At 48.4% G+C, this 18,819-nt stretch overlaps 1 protein-coding gene across 12 annotated transcripts in view; it reads left to right on the forward strand.

The window, feature by feature from the left end:
* The window catches only part of LOC119965418 (protein 4.1-like), a 231,982-nt gene that overhangs the window by 89,742 nt on the left and 123,421 nt on the right, over positions 1–18,819 (forward strand). For all 12 annotated transcript variants that reach the window (XM_038796202.1, XM_038796194.1, XM_038796254.1 and 9 more), the window contains exons 6-7: positions 3,378–3,453; positions 16,224–16,442. In XM_038796202.1, the coding sequence (XP_038652130.1) occupies positions 3,378–3,453; positions 16,224–16,442 (295 nt within the window). The remainder of the gene's footprint in view (positions 1–3,377; positions 3,454–16,223; positions 16,443–18,819) is intronic.

The raw sequence follows: 18,819 nt of genomic DNA on the forward strand, positions 1-18,819 counted from the left end.
GTCCTGGAGGAAGGAACGTCCGTGGGTCCGCCATCTTACCCTTCAGGTCAGTTTCCTCCTTGCCTCCGTCTCTCTCTCTCTCTCTTTCTTCCTCTACCTGCTGGCCTCCCACGATTCCATCAGCTGCAGCCCGCTCTCCTCTTCTTTCACGGCAGCCTTTTTGCCGCCCCCGTGGTCCCGCTATCGCGGGGAATCAGCTGCTAAGCCCCGCCGGAGTGAGAGCCCACCGAATGTACGGCTCACTCAGGCATCGCCGCCACCGGAAGCCCGGTAAGAATCTTTCTGTGTGTAATAAATCTAATTCATTGAAAGCCACGTAGCTGGATTACTCAAACGGTGAAAAAAAAAAACTCACTGCAGAGCACTTTTGCCTAATATATTCTAAAATTTGTAAGAGACTGTCTGTGCAAAACAAGGTATAAATAACGTGACACAGGCTCATGAAATATTAATTTTACATGTGTTTAGTGCATTGAGGGAATTTAATGACGGCTTTGATTTCTATCTTGATCTGTCTTTAGACACACACTTTCGGGATGTTTTAGTCTGATTTCTTAAAATGGAATGTTTCCTAACTCGATACAGAGGACAGAGCTGCAGAAACTAGTTCCCTTGTCCATTGTTCTGGGGAAAAATAAATCACAACTTTTGGTAACAATCTGTACAATTCACTGTTATATTTTGTTTAGAATTACTTTTGTGTCATCAATTCTTTAAAAGGAGCTGTAATGAAGGAAAAACCTGCATTTCTAAAGCTCCTTTTATTTGTATTTATTTTATTTAACCTTTACTTCGGCAGGTGAGTCATTTGAGAACCGATTCCATTTATAATGACCAGCTGGTCAAGAGGCTAATGTCGTAGCAACAGAAATGGCAACAGTACTATTCATAAAAACAATAAAATGCAAATTAGCAGTGGTAGAGAATTGGCAGTTTAGCAAGTATACTTATCAGTCAACAGAGCCTTCACCATTCGGTGAAACCATTCACGGTAATAAAAGTTAGCTAGCTTCAGATTTAGCAGTACCTTGTTCCAGTCATTGGCAGCCGCAAACTGAAATTAATTACGACCAAAGATGGTGCTCACCCTTGGAATGGCCGATTTGATCAAATTACATCAGATTATAAGAAGAGACAGTAATCTAACAAACCTTTCAGATGGGCAAGCGTTTTCCCTAGCAAGATTCAGTAAATTAACAGAAACCAGTGGTGTTTGTGCCTTGTGTATAATGTGGGCCAGTTAATCAAGGAGTACAGATCACAGTGATGGATGTGAAAAGGGACACAAGCCACAAACCTAATTGCAAAATAAAAGGGGACATCTAACTTAAAGAGAGGTTTTGGAGACCATTTTATAATTGAGGTCGCTAATCTGGAACAGGCAGGATAGACATCTGAACTACGGTTTATGGACTGATCTGACTAATATTACACTCCTGTATGCTTCACCCGATGTCTGTGTCAATGTATTTACACTGTGTACCTTGTGTTGCCCTATTGTGCTGGGTTTTTTTCATGTATTAAATAATCTGTTTGAGCTGCATGCAGAAAAATACTTATCACTGTACCTCAGTACACGTGACAAACAAATCCAAAATCCAAAGCCGGATATATTGTGATGCTGAAAACCAAGTCTGGACTTCACTTTAGCTTAAAAAATGTCAATGTGGGAACTAAAAGTCAAAGCATGGTCCAGCCAGTTTACGAGATATTTATAAGCGGAAACTTGCTCAATTTCAGTGTTATCAAGTGTTAAATTTTATGATCACAGGTAGTTATGTTCTCGGATGGCCCAAAGCACTTCACAGACAGAAATACTAATGGCGTATAGCTGCTGCTGTAATATAGGGAAATGTAGCACTGTATCTGTGATCAACTAGGCTTCACAAACACATCTCTGGGACAAATGACTGATTTAAAAAAAATTTTGAAATGAAATGAAAATCGCTTATTGCCACAAGTAGGCTTCAAATGAAGTTACTGTGAAAAGCCCCTAGTCGCCACATTCCGGCAGCTGTATAAGAACTTTGGGATTTTTGGGATTGAAAGGAAGTGATTTTATTGAGATCTATTTATCTCTCATCACATGGTGTAATGGATCATTTGAAGGCTGGCACTCCGCGATGTAGTATATACCGCATTGAAGTATTAACTTAAATAATGTGGTCAAATTTTGGTGCGGGCAATTGAACAAAGGCAAAGTTACCAAAGAAGTTTACTAAAAATCTAGCTTCCTTTTATCGTGCAACAACTTGAAGTTATATTGTTCCTTTGTTAAAACAAATGAAGATAGTTCATAGAAATGTAATCAGACACAAATGGTCGAAGTGGAAAGGAACTGTAAAATTTTACTTTACTCATTGGGTTTTGGTTGATACCATGTGACCATTAAGTAAAGTTGCTTGCATTTCCTTGCAGTTTTAAGTTAGTGCTGCAGTTTGTTAGAAGTGGCATCGGGCATTAAAGCAAAGGTCTGCCTGCTCTGGTAGATGGAAAAAATCTCATGGTGTAATATTCAAAGAAGAATAATGGGAGTGTCCTGGCCAATATTTATCCAGCATCGCCAAAACATTAACTGGCCATTTGTCTCATTGATGTTTGTAGCACTTTTCTGTGCACAATTTGGTTTCTAACTTTTGCCTATGTAACAGTAACTGCAATTCAAAAGTAATTGGTTCTGAGCACTTTGGGAAATCTGATGACATGGGAAATGCTGGATAAATATAAGCTTGTTCTGTCCTCCTCCTGAAGATGTTCCTTGTTGGAATATGGTTCCATTTGCACTTTTGTTCTCTCCCTCATCCAAGTGTCTATGTATGCAAGGAAGGCTGGTCTAGCTCAGTGGGCTAGACAGCTGGTTTATGATGCAGAAGAAGGCCAGCAGCACGGGTTCAATTCCTGTACCAGCTGAGAATTCTGAATTCTCCCTCCGTGTACCCGAACAGGTGCCGGAATGTGGCAACTAGGGGATTTTCACAGTAACTTCATTGCAGTGTTAATGTAAGCCTACTTGTGATCGTAAAGATAAAGATTATTTACTCCAGTGAGTTTAAATTAGCTGTTCAGCTGTAGCAGGTATTATAACTAAATCTAATTCTGTTTTCACTTAACTGCAGAAACAAATCTCAAAAGTCATTAATGATTATGATCAGGTGTACTTAGCTTTCCTCTCTCTCTCCCATCACTAAATGTTCTCGATAAAAGCAAGAAAAGACCGCTTGACCGATCTAGCATGCTCTGACTATGTTAAATAAAAGGTTATTTTAATTCCAGGTGTTGCCATGTTTTAAGAAAAAAAGCCCTATAATTTAATTTTATCTTGTAACATCTTGAAAACTATTTGGTCGACGGGATAATGACAATTTTTTGTATTCCAGGTGGACCGTGGGATTTTACATTCAATGTGAAGTTTTACCCACCTGATCCTGCACAGCTGACTGAAGACATAACAAGGTAAAAGAGTGTTTTCTATTAAAACACCTGAAAGATTACTGTTAGGATGGGTGGGGGGAAGCTCAGAGCGCTAAGAAACATCCCGCTATCTAACACCCAACCGGATTGGGGGTCTCAGAGCAGGGAACTCCCTGACGAGGCCGCACTTAGCCCTGTTTTCGCCGGAACTCCTCAGTGCAGCAAGAGATCGTGACGCCATTTTTAAATGGCGTCCCAATCTCTCGAGCCTCTGACATGATCCCTCAACCTGACAAAGCCCCAACTCCTTATAAGGAATCCCTGAGCCCCGCACCACACTAAGGCACTCCCCAGCCCGATCACTGCCACGCACAAAATGGCAGCCTGGCACCCTGGCAGTGCCCCTGCCTGCAGTGCCATCTGAGTGCCTTGGCAGTGCCAGGGTATCACATAGTGCAGGTGGCATGCACCTGGGAGCTGCCAATCCCCTGGGGGACCCCCATGAATTCTGTTCCGTTTGTGGAGACCAGCACTGAACGGTGCTTGCCCAAGGTCTTCAAGGTGAGGGAGTTAGATCCCATGCCTTGGGTAGATCTCGGGAACACATTAGAACACATACTAGCCGTCTCACTCTAATATCCAGGTGGGTGACATTCACATCGCAACATCTTGCGAGATCACGTGAGATCTCGTGTGGTGTGACAAGCTGGGTAGATCCTGGAAGTGGGAAGTGCTGCTTTCAAATGCAATATTATCGGTAGATCCCGCCGCTTATTGAATGGTGGAGCATGTCAGAATGTTCCTTTCTTATTTCTTTGGTAATGCCACTTGAAGATCATGCTACGGATCTGAACCATTAGCTTAAAGGGTCTTGAGCATTACAAGTGGAGACATAGGACTGGATTTTCATAAAGTAAGGATGAGTCGGGAACCCTTTAACAATGGCGGCAGGTCCCATGTTAGGTATACCCGATCTTTTTCCCAATGATTCCAATATTCAGGAGAGCCCTCTTAAGGTTGCGGGCTGGTTCAGGTTATGAGTCCTCAACCTGCACTTCTGACCTGGCCAGCTCCATTGTGGGGTTAGGCATGAAGGGCCTGAGGGGTGATAGATAGAATCCATAAAATCCCTAAAGTGTAGAGGGAGGCTATTTGGCCCATTGAGTCTGCACCGACCCTCCGAAGGAGCACTGTACCTAAGGCCCATTAACCTGTTCTACCTCCATAACCATGGTGGGTGAGGGCGTCATAGTGGTGGTAATAAGGGTTTGGGGGAATCCTACCATTACATGGTGAGCATGTGGAACCATAGAGGTTGTTTGGTTGGGGGTATGGGTTGGAATAGGGTAGTTGGTGGTGTGGTGGTAATATCACTGGACTAGTAATCCAGGGACCCAGGCTAATGCTCTGGGTACACAAGTTCACATCCTGCCATAGCAGCTGCAGGAATTCAAATTCAATTGATGAATTTGGAATTAAAAGCTAGTAATAGTGACCATGGAATGATTGTTAGACAAACCCACCTGCTTCACTTATGTCATTTACGATAGGAATTCTGCAATCCTCACAATGTTTGGCCTGCATGTGACTCCAGAGCCACAGTAATGTGGTTAACCTTTCATGCCCTCTGAAATGGACTAGAAAGCCTGAAAACCACTCCGTTGTAATAAAATCTCCCCAAAGTCTACAATAAGCAATTAAACCAGAAGCCAGACGGATTACTGGCGTTAATCTAGGCATCAGGCACGACAGCAGCAAACCCAGCCCTGTTGACCCTGAAAAGTTCCCTGTATTTTGGGGGCTTGTGCCAAAATTGGGATAGCTGTTCTACAGAGTATTCCAGAAACAGCCTGACATAGCCATCACCATTCCCGAGTACGTCCTGTCCCACTACAGAGGTGACGGCGGCTCAGTAGTAAACAGTCAAGAGGGGAGTTACCTTGGAAGTCTTGTGGCATCAGGTCAAACATGGGCAAGGAAACTCTCCATGACTCAGTCCTCCTCTCTATTGAACACCACTTGGAAGCACTGTGTGTGGCAAGAACACAGAACTCACCTAGTTGGGGCACTTCAATGACCATCAGCAAGTTTGTTATCATAGTTATCATAGAATTTACAGTGCAGAAGGAGGCCATTTAGCTCATCAAGTCTACACCAGACCCTGAAAGGGCGCCCTACCTAAGCCCACACCTCCACCCTAACACCGCAGCCCAGCAACGCCAGCTAACGTTTGGACACTACAGAACAATTTAGCATGACCAATCCACCTAACCAGAGCATCTTTGAACTGTGGGAGAAAACCGGAGCACCCGGAGAAAACCCACGCAAACACGGGGAGAACGTGCAGACCCTGCACAGACAGTGACCTAAGCAGGAATCGAACCCGGGTCCCTGGCGCTGTGAAGCAACAGTGTTAACCACTGTGCTATTATCATCGTCTTGCTGGCATCACTAATGATCGTGCTGTCCGCGTCTTAAAGGACATAGCTGCTAGTCTAGGTCTGTGACAGTGTTGAGGGAACCAACAAGAGGGAAAAATCTACTTGGCCTGGTCCTCACCAATCTACCTGTCACAGGACCATCTGTCCATGGCCATATCAGTGGGAGTAACCATCAAACAGTCCTTGTGGAGACCAAGTCCCGTCTTCAAATTGAGGATACTCTCCATTGTGTTGTGTGACACTATCACTGGGCTAAAAGGGAGATGGCACGGCGGTGCAGTAATTAGCACTGCTGCCATGTGGCGCTGAGGACCGAAGTTCAATCCTGGCCCCGGGTCACTGTCCATGTGGAGTTTGCACATACTCCCCCCATGTCTGCGTGGGTCTCAACCCCACAACCCAAAGATGTGCAGGCTAGGTGGATTGACCACTCTAACCTGCCCCTTAATTAAAATTGGATACTCTAAATTAAAATATCAGTGCTGAATAGATAGGTTTTGAACAGATCTAGACACTCAAGCCGGACATCGTTGAGGCGTTGTGAGCCATCAGAAGCAGCAGAATTGTATACAAAGACTATCTGTGATCTCAAGGCCCAGCATATTCCCCACTATGCCATTATCATCAAGCCGAGGGATTAACTCTGCCGGAGGGCATTGTGTAGGAGAGATTAGAACATACAGGGTTAATGCGGGACCAAGAACAGTACCACCCACACATTCACCAGGAATTAAGCCGGGATTCTCCGACCCAATGCCGGGTCGGAGAATCACCTGCGGGCGACGCAAATAGCGCGACGCCTCCTCGACACCGGCATGCGATTCTCTGCAGAGCGGAGAATTGGCATTGGCGTGGCGCCAGTCGTGGGCCGCTCTTCGCGGCTGGCCCACCGATTCTCCGGCCCAAATAAGCCAAGTCCCGCCAGCGCCGTTCTAACCTGCTCTGGGCTGGTGTGACCTTGGAGTGTAAGGGTCGGGTGGCGGCCTTTGTGGGGGGAGGGGGTGTCTGACCCTGGGAGGGGTCTCCGATGTGGCCTTGCCCGTGATTGGGGCACATCGATCGGCGGGCCGGCCTCGGTGGCTGGGGGCCTCCTTTCCTGCGCGCCGGCCCCTGTAGTCCTGTGCCATGTTGCGTCGGGGCTGGCTCGTTGAAGGAGGCCACTGTGCATACGCGTGTTGGCGCTGGTGCCACTGCGCATGTCCTTGTTGGCGCCGGCACAACAGCGCATGCACGGATCCCGCGGCGCACAGTTCGCGCCGGGATCTGCAGGTTGAGCGGCGCGAACCGCTCCAGCACTGTGCTGGCCCCCTGGAGGGGCCAGAATTAGTCGTGGGATGGGCCCATTCACCCCGTCGTAAAATGCAACGGCGTTTACGACGGCGTGGACACTCTGCCGCTTGATTGGAGAATCCGCCCTATAAGTCTAAGTCTAATGATGACCTTGAAACCGTTATCGATTGTTTTAAAAAAAAAAAAAACCTTTCTGCTTCATTAATATCCTTCAGGGAAGGAAGTCTGCCATCCTTTCCCACACTGCTGACCTAGACTCATGACCCATACAGTGATGCGGTTGGCTCTTAACTGCCACTGGAATGGCCTTGCAAGCTACTCAGTTCAAGGGCAATTAGGGATGGACAACAAATGCTGGCCGAGCCAGCGAAGCCCTCATCCCAAGAAATATATATATATATTTTTAATGATGTACAATGGCACTTAACTTTGACTTGGGGCCAATGCGGTATTGACCAGAGACGTGATATGACCAAGGATGAAGATGGCTCCATACCTGTAACCTTTACTGTATCGTTGTATATAGTTACAAGTAGTTAATAAAAAGACTTCTTAAACAGAAATGTTCTGCAAACAACATCAAACCAACAGGCATTCCAGGACCAACACCAGACATACCTAAAAAGGATGTGCCAACCTGATGAAGCTACAGACCAGGAGTACTTGTGTGCCAAACAGGCAAAGTAGCTAGTAATAAACAGAGCTGAGTGATCCCGCAACCAATGGATCAGATCTGAGCTCTGCAGACCTGCCACAACCAGTCATGAATGGTGGTGGAAAATTACACAATTACCCAGAGGATGAGAGTCCATGAATTTTAACACACTCAATGATGTATGAGCCCAGCAAAAGCCTAGGCTGGGGTGTGGAGAGCTCTCCACAGCACAAAGGAAAATATTTGCCATTGTTTTTTTTTTAAAATAATTTTTATTGAAATTTTTCGATACAAACATTTACCCCTATTACATTTTAAATTATAACACCACAAGTCCCCCCTGGAAAAACCTCCCCACGCCCTCCCCCGCGCGCGCACCCCCCCCCCCCCCCCCCCCCCCCCGCGCGCTATCAGTCTAGCAACCAAACCGTTTTTCCCTTTCTGCCGATGGCCTCGGGCAGTCATTGCCCGCGACCCCCCGCTGACGTGCTCCCTTCGTTGCTATCCCTCCCTCCCCCCCCCCCCCCCCCCTTTTCTCCCCGGGTTGCTGCTGTTCCGGCCTCCGGTTCCTATCTCTGATCCAGAAAGTCAAGGAAGGGCTGCCACCGCCGGAAGAACCCCTGTACCGACCCTCTCAGGGCGAATTTGATTCTTTCCAATTGGATGAAGCTTGCCATGTCGTTTAACCAGGTGTTAACGCTTGGTGGCCTTGTGTCCCTCCACTGAATCAAGATCCTTCTCCGAGCTACCAAGGACGCAAAGGCCAATATTCCGGCCTCCCTTGTCTCCTGTACTCCTGGCTCCACCCCAACCCCAAAAATCGCTAGCCCCCACCCTGGTTTGACCCTGGTTCCCACCACTCTCGATACCGTCCCCGCCACCCCCTCCCAGAACTCTTCCAGTGCCGGACACATCCAGAACATATGTACATGGTTCGCAGGGCTTCCCGAACACCTAACACACCTGTCCTCCCCCCCCGAAGAACCGACTCATCCTAGTCCCCGTCATATGGGCTCTGTGCAGCACCTTAAATTGGATGAGGCCCAACCTTGCGCACGACGACGACGAATTGACCCTCTCTAGGGCATCCGCCCATGTCCCATCTTCTATCTGCTCTCCCAGCTCCGCTTCCCACTTGTCTTTCAGCTCCTCTATCGGTACCTCCTCCACCTCCTGCATTATTTTGTAGATGTCCGAGACCTTCCCTTCTCCGACCCAGGCCCCTGACAGCACCCTATCACTCGCCCCTCCATCGGAAAGCAAGGGGAATCCTTCCACCTGTCGTCTGGCAAATGCCTTCACCTGCAGGTATCTAAACGTGTTCCCCGGGGGGAGCTCAAATTTCTCCTCCAGCTCTCCCAGGCTCGCAAACCTCCCCTCTATGAACATGTCCCTCAGTTGCCTGATGCCCGCCCTGTGCCAGCTCTGGAATCCCCCGCCAGTGTTCCCCGGGACAAATCTGTGGTTCCCTCTCAGTGGCGCCGCCATCAGACCCCCCACTTCCCCCCTGTGTCGCCTCCACTGCCCCCAGATTTTAAGGGTGGCCGCCACTACCGGACTCGTGGTATACCTTGTGGGGGGGAGCGGCCATGGTGCCGTTACTAGCGCCCCCAGGCTTGTATTGCCGCAGGACGCCCTCTCCATACGTTTCCAAGCTGCCCCCTCCCCCTCCATCACCCACTTGCGCACCATCGATGCGTTCGCCGCCCAGTAGTATCCGGAAAGATTGGGTAGCGCTAATCCTCCACTGTCCCTACTCCGTTCCAAGAAAATCCTTCTCACTCTAGGGGTGCCATGCGCCCACACATAGCCCATAATGCTGCTAGTTACCTTCTTGAAGAAGGCCCTGGGGAGGAAGATGGGCAAGCACTGGAACAGAAACAAGAACCTCGGGAGGACCGTCATTTTGACTGACTGCACCCTCCCTGCTAGCGACAGCGGTACCATGTCCCACCTCTTGAACTCCTCCTCCATCTGCTCCACCAGCCTTGAAAAGTTCAGCTTGTGGAGGGTCCCCCAGTTCCTTGCCACCTGCACCCCCAAGTACCTGAAGCTCTTTACTGCTCTCCTAAAGGGGAGCCGCCCAATTCCCTCCCCCTGATCTCCCGGGTGTATCACAAAGACCTCACTTTTACCCACATTTAATTTATATCCCGAAAAGTCCCCATACTCCGCTAGTATTTCCATTACCTCCGGCATTCCCCCTTCCGGATCCGCCACATACAACAACAAATCATCCGCATAGAGTGATACCCGATGCTCCTCCCCTCCCCTTGTCAGTCCTCTCCAACCCCCTGAACCCCTCAGTGCCATCGCCAACGGTTCGATCGCTAATGCAAATAGTAAGGGGGATAGGGGGCATCCCTGCCTGGTACCTCGATGGAGCCCAAAATACTCCGACCTCCTCCCGTTTGTAACCACACTCGCCATCGGGGCCAAATACAGCAGCTTCACCCACTTGATAAATCCCTCCCCAAACCCAAACCGTTCCAGCGTCTCCCACAGGTATTCCCACTCCACCCTATCGAATGCCTTCTCCGCATCCAGTGCTACCACTATCTCAGCCTCCCCCTCCACTGCTGGCATCATAATTACATTCAACAGCCTCCGGACATTTGTATTAAGTTGTCGTCCCTTTACGAAACCCATCTGGTCCTCATGGATTACCCCGGCACACAATCCTCTATTCTGGTTGCCAGGACCTTTGCCAACAGTTTGGCATCTACATTCAAGAGGGAGATAGGCCTATAGGACCCGCACTGTACAGGGTCTTTGTCCCGCTTCAGGATCAAGGAGATCAGGGCCTGTGACATTGTCGGGGGCAGAGCCCCCCCCTCTCGCGCCTCATTGAAGGCTCGCACCAGCACTGGACCCACCAAGTCCACATACTTCTTATAAAATTCCACCGGGAACCCATCCGGCCCCGGCGCCTTCCCCGCCTGCATCTGGCCTATCCCTTTAACTAGTTCCTGCAGCTCTATCGGCGCCCCCAGCCCCTCCACCCGTTCCTCCTGGACCTTTGGGAACCTCAATCTATCGAGGAAGTTCTCCATTCGCCCCCTCCTCCTGGGCGGCTCAGACCGGTACAATTCCCTGTAGAAATCCCTGAAGACCCCGTTCACCTCTTGCCCCTTCTGCACTACGTTCCCTCCCTTCTCTCTCACTCCCCCAATCTCTCTGGCTGCATCTCGCTTGCGCAGCTGGTGTGCTAGCATCCTGCTCGCCTTTTCCCCGTACTCATAGACCGCACCCTGTGCCCTTCTCCATTGCGTCTCCGCCTTCCTAGTGGTCAGTAGGTCAAACTGGGCCTGTAAACTGCGCCGCTCCCTCAACAGCCCCTCCTCTGGTGTCTCCGCATATCTCCTGTCCACTTCTATAAGTTCCCCCACCAGTCTCTCCCTCTCCTGCCTCTCCTTCCTTTCTCTGTGTGCCCTTATGGAGATCAGCTCTCCTCTGATCACTGCTTTCAGGGCCTCCCAGACTACCCCCACCTTCACCTCGCCCGTGTCGTTCGTGCCCAGATATCTCTCAATGCCCTTCCGGACCCTTCCGCACACCTCATCGTCCGCCAGCAGCCCCACATCCAGGCGCCACAGCGGGCGCTGGTCCCGTGCTTCCCCCAGTTCTACCTCTACCCAGTGTGGTGCATGGTCCGAAATCGCAATGGCCGAGTACTCCGTGTCCTGCACTCTCGAAATCAGCCCCCTGCTCAGTACAAAAAAGTCTATTCTGGAGTACACCCTGTGGACGTGGGAGAAAAAAGAATACTCCCTCGCCCTTGGCCTGCCAAATCTCCAAGGGTCTACCCCCCCCATCTGCTCCATGAACCCCCTTAGTACCTCCGCCGCTGCCGGCCTCCTATTCGTCCTGGAACTCGATCTGTCCAGCCCAGGGTCGAGCACTGTGTTGAAGTCCCCCCCCCATGATCAGGCCTCCTGCCTCCAGACCCGGAATGAGGCCCAACAGGCGCCTCATAAAACCCGCGTCATCCCAATTCGGGGCATATACATTTACCAGCACCACATTCTCTCCCTGCAGCCTACCCTTCACCATCACGTACCTACCCTCCTTATCTGCTACCACCTGCGCCGCCACGAACGACACCCTCTTTCCCACCAAAATCGCCACCCCCCGGTTCTTTGCGTCCAAGCCTGAGTGGAACACCTGTCCCCCCTTCTCAGGCGCACCTGGTCTACTACTCTCAAGTGAGTCTCCTGCAACATTGCCACATCCGCCTGCAGTCCCTTTAGGTGTGAAAAAACCCTTGATCTCTTGACCGGTCCGTTCAGCCCCCTCACATTCCAAGTAATCAACCGGGTCGTGGAGCGACCCGTCCCTTTCCCCTGTCTATTAGCCATGTTCTGTCCCCTGTTTGCCCCGGGTCGACCCTCCCCTTCTGACCCGTTCCCCATGGCGATGGCCCCCCCCCCCCCTCTCTCCTCCTGTTCTTCCCTTCCCGTCCTCAGCCTTTCCAGCAGCAACCCGGTATCCCCCCCCTAACCCCCCCCCCCCCCCCCCCCCCCCCCCCCCCGGCTAGGACCCCTCCTAGCCGCAGTGTATCCACCATCGTACTCCCGAGAGTCAGCTGGTTTTCGCTGACCCGGCTGCCCCTGCCACACTCCGACTCCTCCCGATGTGGGGGGGGGGGGGGGGAGGGGCCTCCCCCCCCCCCTTGCCATCCCTCTCTGACTCCGCTTCAGCGCGGAAAAAGCCGCCATTGCTGGCCACACCCCACTCTTCTCTCCTCCCCCTTCCTCCGTCCCGCGCGCGGGAAACAGGGGAGAGCCCGCGCTTTCGCCCGGCCACACCCTACCCCGCCATCTTCAATTCCACCCCCGTCCCCACCCCCACCGATAACAAAGCCCCCTTAAAACGAGAGGAAGAAAAAAGAGAAAAAGAAAACACGCATAACCCACTTGCTCCCCCCCCGTCCCGCCTCCCCAACTTAACAATATAACAATATAAATAACAAATCGCAAATAAATACATAAATACATAACTATGCCTGCATAACTAAATAACTACCCAATAATAACGTACTTAACCAACAGTAACCATAACCCTTAAAGAACAGATCAAAAAACAGTAAAAAAGCCCCCCCTACAACAACAATAATTAAGGGAAGTTGGCAACGGGAAGAGACACACAAAAAGGAACAAAGAAACCCCCCATAACACAAGTTTCAAAGAAACCAAACGATCCATCAACTTTAACCAAGTTCCGACCTGGCCTAAGAAAGACATGGGCCACTTGATCAGTCAAGGGTACTCGGGCGGCCTCGACCGCCGGCGTTCCCAAGTTCTAGTTCAGGTCCAGCTTTTCCTCCCGCACAAAAGTCCATGCCTCCTCTGGGGTCTCAAAGTAATGGTGCTGGTCCTTGTAGGTGACCCACAAGCGCGCTGGCTGCAGCATTCCAAACTTGATCCTTTTTGCGTGCAGCACCGCCTTCGTTCGGTTAAACCGGGCCCGCCGCTTTGCCACCTCCGCACTCCAGTCCTGATATATCCGCACCGTCGAATTCTCCCATTTGCTGCTTTTCTCCCTCTTGGCCCACCTCAGCACTTTCTCCCGATCGCAGAAACGCTGGAACCGCACCAGCACCGCCCTCGGGGGCTCGTTTGCCCTGGGCCGCCTAGCCATGACCCGATATGCTTCTTCCAGCTCCAGGGGCGATGGACCGGCCCCCTCTCCCATCAGGGAGCTCAACATCTCCGCTACATATTTCGGGAGATCAGGCCCCTCCAGGCCTTCTGCTAGGCCCAGGATCCTCAAGTTCTTCCGCCTCATTCGCGTGTCCAGCTCCTCAAAGCGGCTCTGCCATTTCAGGTGGAGTGCCTCGTGCACCTCCACCTTTCCCACGAGGACCGTGGCTTCCTCCTCCCTCACCGCCATCTCCTGCTGCAGCTCTCTTATCGACGCCTCTTGGGTCGCCTGGGCCCCCATCAGCCTTGTGGTCGTCGCGTTCATGGACTCTAAGAGTTCCACTTTCAGCTCCGTAAAACACCGGAGGAGAGCGGCCTGCTGCTCCTCCGCCCATTTTCTCCAATCTTCTAGTGCGCCACCGGCCGCCATTTTGGTCCTCTTCCCCCGCTTTTTTTGGGGAGCTGCTGCCGCTTTTTTTGTCGCCCCTCTCCGAGTACCGACCATAAAGTTGGTCTCACTCTCCTCAGGGAGCCTTCCCCCACCGGGATTCGTCTTTACAGTACCGTCGGGGCCCTCCAATCGGCCCTTAAACACCTTTGTCGCAGGAGCTGCCAAATGTGCGACTTAGCTGGTCATAGCCGCAACCGGAAGTCAATATTTGCCATTGTTGTAAGTCAATCATCTCAGTCCCAGGATATCGCAGCAGGCATTCCTCCGGGTAGTGTCCCAGGCCTATCCAGCTTCAGCTGCTTCATCAAAGGTCAGAAGTGGGGATGTTGTTGAGGATTGCACAACGTTCAGCAACATTGTGACTTCTCAGATACTGAATCAGACCTGGACAACATTCAAGCCTGGGCTGATAAATGGCAACTTATATTTGTGCCAGGTAATGACCATCTCCGACAAGAGCAAATTCAACCATTTTGCATTGATATTCAAAGGCACCTTCATCAATCTCCAATAATTAAAATCCTGTGGATTGTCAGTGACCAGAAACTGAACTGAAGCAGCCATACACAATACAGTGGCTACAAGAACAGGTCCGAGGCTGAAAATTCTGCAGAGAATAACTCGCCTCCTGACTCAAAGCCTGTCTGTCCACCATGGAATGTGATAGAATACGCTCCACTTCTTTAGATGAGTGCAGTTCCAACAGCAATCTAGAAGCTTGACACCACCCAGGACAAAGCAGCCTGTTTGATTGGCATCCCTGCTACCACTTTCAGCATCCACGTCCTCCACCACCACGCACAGTGGCAACAGTATGTACAATCTACACGATGCACAACACAACTTGCCAGGCTCCTTTGGCAACACTTTCTAAATCCGCAACCTTTGACACCTCAAAAGACAAGGGTAGCAGATGAAAGGGAAATCCAGTGCCTGCAAGTTCCCTTCCAAGATGCACACAATCCTGACTTGGCACCATATCGCCATTGCTTCACTGCCGCTGGGTCAAAATCCTGGAATTCCTCCCTTAGAACATAGTGGGTGCCCCTAAACCACATCGAATGCAGCATTTCACGAGGCAACTCACCACCATCTTCCCAAGGCAATTAAGGGATGGACAATAAATGCTGACCTAGCCAGCACACTCATAACTCTTGACATTTTTTTAAAATGAGGGGGCGTTAGACGGTGGATGGGGCAATGGCGGTGCATTTATTGGCATGAGGGTGGGAGGGGCCAAAATAGGGCATAAGGTGTAAGGTGACATGGAGAGTGTATTGGGGGCGAGGCCTTTTAAATAGTCTGTCTTTGCACCGAACAGCCCCTGTTGCTGCCTCCAAGCCTTTTGCTGGGTCAGCTCATCTGATTGCAACCCCCCCCCCCAACACCACCAAACAGTTCAGCAAGGGCATGAAGGTTTTGGAGTGGGTACAAAAGAAATTTACGTGAACTGTACTGGAGATGAAGGACTTCAGTTACATGTGAGCAGCACGTTAGCACAGTACTTCACAGCTTCAGGGTCCCAGGTTCGATTCCTGGCTTTGGTTACTGTCTGTGTGGAATCTGCACGTTCTCCCCGTGTGTGCGTGGGTTTCCTCCGGGTGCTCCGGTTTCCTCCCATAGTTTAAAGATGTGTGGGTTAGGTGGATTGGCCATTCTAAATTGCCCTTAGTGTCCAAAAAGGTTAGGTGGGGTTACAGGGATAAAGGGGATAGGGTGGAGGCGTGGGGCTTAAATAGGGTGCTCTTTCCAAGGGCTAGTGCAGACTCGATGGGCTGAATGGCCTCCTGCACTGTAAATTCTATGATCTATGTATAGACTCGAGATGAATGTACTGCTTAGAGAAGAGAATATTTAATAGAGGTATTATCATGAAGGATTTAGAGTAACCTAAAGGTGCTCCAGTGGCTGAAGAGCCAAAACAAAGAAGTGACTGATACCAGAAACAAGGAACATGAGGAAAAACCTTCTTTACAAAATGAGTGGTGACCGTTTGAAACATACTGCTTAATTGGGTGTTGGAAGCAGATTTAGTAGTAGCCTTCAAAAGGGAATTCGTTCACTGCTTGAAGTTGAAACGAATTGCAGGAATGAGGGACAGAAGAGGGACCTATTGTATTGTTCTTTGAAATAGCCACTGCAGACTGAATGTGTGGTAACTTCTATGATTCATTATCAGTTGTACCACCTCACACTGTACCATAACTGCAATTGATTATTTAAAATCTTAATTATTAGTTATGAGAAATATGCTTGCTCGACTTTCTGATTAAAGTTACTGTTTTCAAACATTTATTGATGTACAAGTGGTTGCAAATTTGTGTTCTTTCCAGGTACTACTTGTGCCTTCAGCTGCGTCAGGACATCATTACTGGATGTCTGCCGTGTTCATTCGTTACCCTTGCTCTATTAGGATCCTACACTGTTCAGTCAGAGCTGGGTGAATATGATCCAGAGTTACAAGGAACAGATTATGTTAGTGAATTTAAATTGGCTCCAAATCAAACAAAAGAATTGGAAGAGAAAATTATGGAGCTTCATAAAACACACAGGTATGTATCCTTATCTTTTTAAAATTGTGTTAACTTAAACATGATTTCACTTGCATGTTGGACTGATCAGGTTGGGCGACACGGCACTGCTTCCTCACGGCACCGAGGACCCGGGTTTAATTCCTGGCTCACTATCCGTGTGGAGTTGCACATTCTCCCCATGTCTGTGTTGGTCTAACTCCAACAATCCAAAGAAGTGCAAGATAGGTGGATTGGCCATGCTAAATAGCCTCTTAGTTGGGGCAAAGAAATGAATTGGATACTTTAATTTTTAAAAAAAAGAATAATCAGATATCAACAATTATTATTGTTCCCTGTTCTATCTTGGAAACAAATTTGATTGTTTCAAAATGTAGGATTATAACTATTTTGCCACTGTACATGTTCCCTCTTAATAATTTTTGCGATATCAAATCTTGTAGCATTGAATTACTGTTATTTTTGGTGTGCCAATAAGCGACTAATTGTGAGTTCCATGTGTTTGTGTGATATTAAAATACTGTGATGCATACCAGGCTGAAAAATAACAACTGAAATTGCATTTAACATACTACGTGAACCATCTTTTATGAAAAAGAAGAGCTTTCATTTATATTAGTGCATTTCAAGATCCTGGGATGTCTCAAAAGCATTTCACAGGCATTGAAGTATTTTGAAAAGATAGTCAATGTTATAATATAGTTATAATATAGAAAACCGAAAACCTAACGGCCATACCATGAACAACAATGAGATACTGAGGAGATAACGTTTTTGATAATGTTGGCTGAGAGATAAATTTTGGCAAGGATAGTAGGGGAACTCTTCAGCTCTTATGCTTATAGTGCCATAGGGTCTATTAAGTGGGAACTTGGTTTGTCACCTCATCTGAAAGATGGCACCTACTCCAAGACCTCTTTGGTATTGCAGTAAAATGTTAACCTAGATCATGGAATTGAGTCTTGAAAGTGACACATTCCAACCAAGATGGCTGTAGGTGCAAGTGTAGTGCCACTGCCACTGATGCTAAACATTTCTAAATTTTGTTGAGCTCTCACTTTATGAATCGTGTTAATTTTGCTTTTCCCTTCATAGAAGTGGGCATTATTTTTAAACCATTAATCAATTTTCCTAGTTTCCAAATAAGTTCAAATCAGTCAGTTAGTTGGTAAATCATACAATGGAGCCACTTTAAAGAAATAATTAACATATGGCCCCTGTCCTAGTACTGCACGTACATCCGCCTTACCGGCGTTCTGTTTTCTTTTTCTCTTCCCATGATTGGCAGTGTTTCTAATTGTTAGTTTCCAGGAATATTTTCTTTTGTAGTTGTGGGCCCAGTGTATAGTCAATTTGACCTTGTCCTGTATTAAATGATCAAAGTTTAAATTGAGAGCTGCCCCCTTCAGATGCTGATTCTGTGTTTATTGAATTCATTTACATCCTCAACATTTGGGTTTATTAGAATTGCTTAGTCTTTCTAGTTCTTTATAGAAATATGTATAGCCAAAATGTCGAGGTGAAGTTTTGTTTTTGGCTCTTAAGCAATGTCATAAATTTGCTCTTAGAATTTTTCCAAAGTGCTTCTTTCCTCAAAGAACTGTTATGCTATTTCCCATCTGTAATGATGACATGATTTAAAAATATCCCTCTCCTATTAGCTCCTTAATTCACAACAGCCAATTGCAGACTGCCACACATCTATCACCTTCACCCTTGACCTAAAACAGTAATCACAGTTTCATCCTTTGTGGTCAAGAGAAAAATGAAAGCACTAAAATACCATGATATCATTCAACTTATCTCTCTTTCTCTCCCCCCCCCCCCCCCCCCAAAAAACCAACTCATTAATTCTTCCTCTCCCCCCCCCCCCCCCCCCCCCCCTCCCCCCCCAAAAAAAACAACTCACTAATTCTTCCTTGTATCCTCTTGAATATTCTTACTATTTGATGAAAGCATTACACGGGTGCTGACCACTTTGCCTGAGTGACCATTTGTGCTGTGTGAATCTGGACTGTAAAGCATGCAGAGTTTCTGGACATTGATCAGGAACCAGAACTGTGGCCAGTGTTGTCTTCGCTACACCAAATGCACTTAAGATCAATTTTAGCTCTTTTCCCACTCCTTGTTGAGATCAGCCAGCTTAACACAGATTGTGGTTGGTATGGGGTATCCTCCTGTTCAGTGTTGCAGTTATTCACAACCGTAAGCAAATCATTTGGAGAACTGACCATGCAGGGATAATAGTTTTGTGGTACCATTTCAAATTCAAGTTCAAGTGAATATGAGAACGATGCGTGTTAAATCAGAGTTGGATATTTTCAGAAGTTGCTACCAAGTTGCAGTTTTAGTGGATCATGTGACTATTAATGTACTGTGTTCTTGGCTTTATCAATAT

This window comes from Scyliorhinus canicula, chromosome 1 (genome assembly GCF_902713615.1).
Source record: "Scyliorhinus canicula chromosome 1, sScyCan1.1, whole genome shotgun sequence".
NCBI classification, from domain to species: domain Eukaryota; kingdom Metazoa; phylum Chordata; class Chondrichthyes; order Carcharhiniformes; family Scyliorhinidae; genus Scyliorhinus; species Scyliorhinus canicula.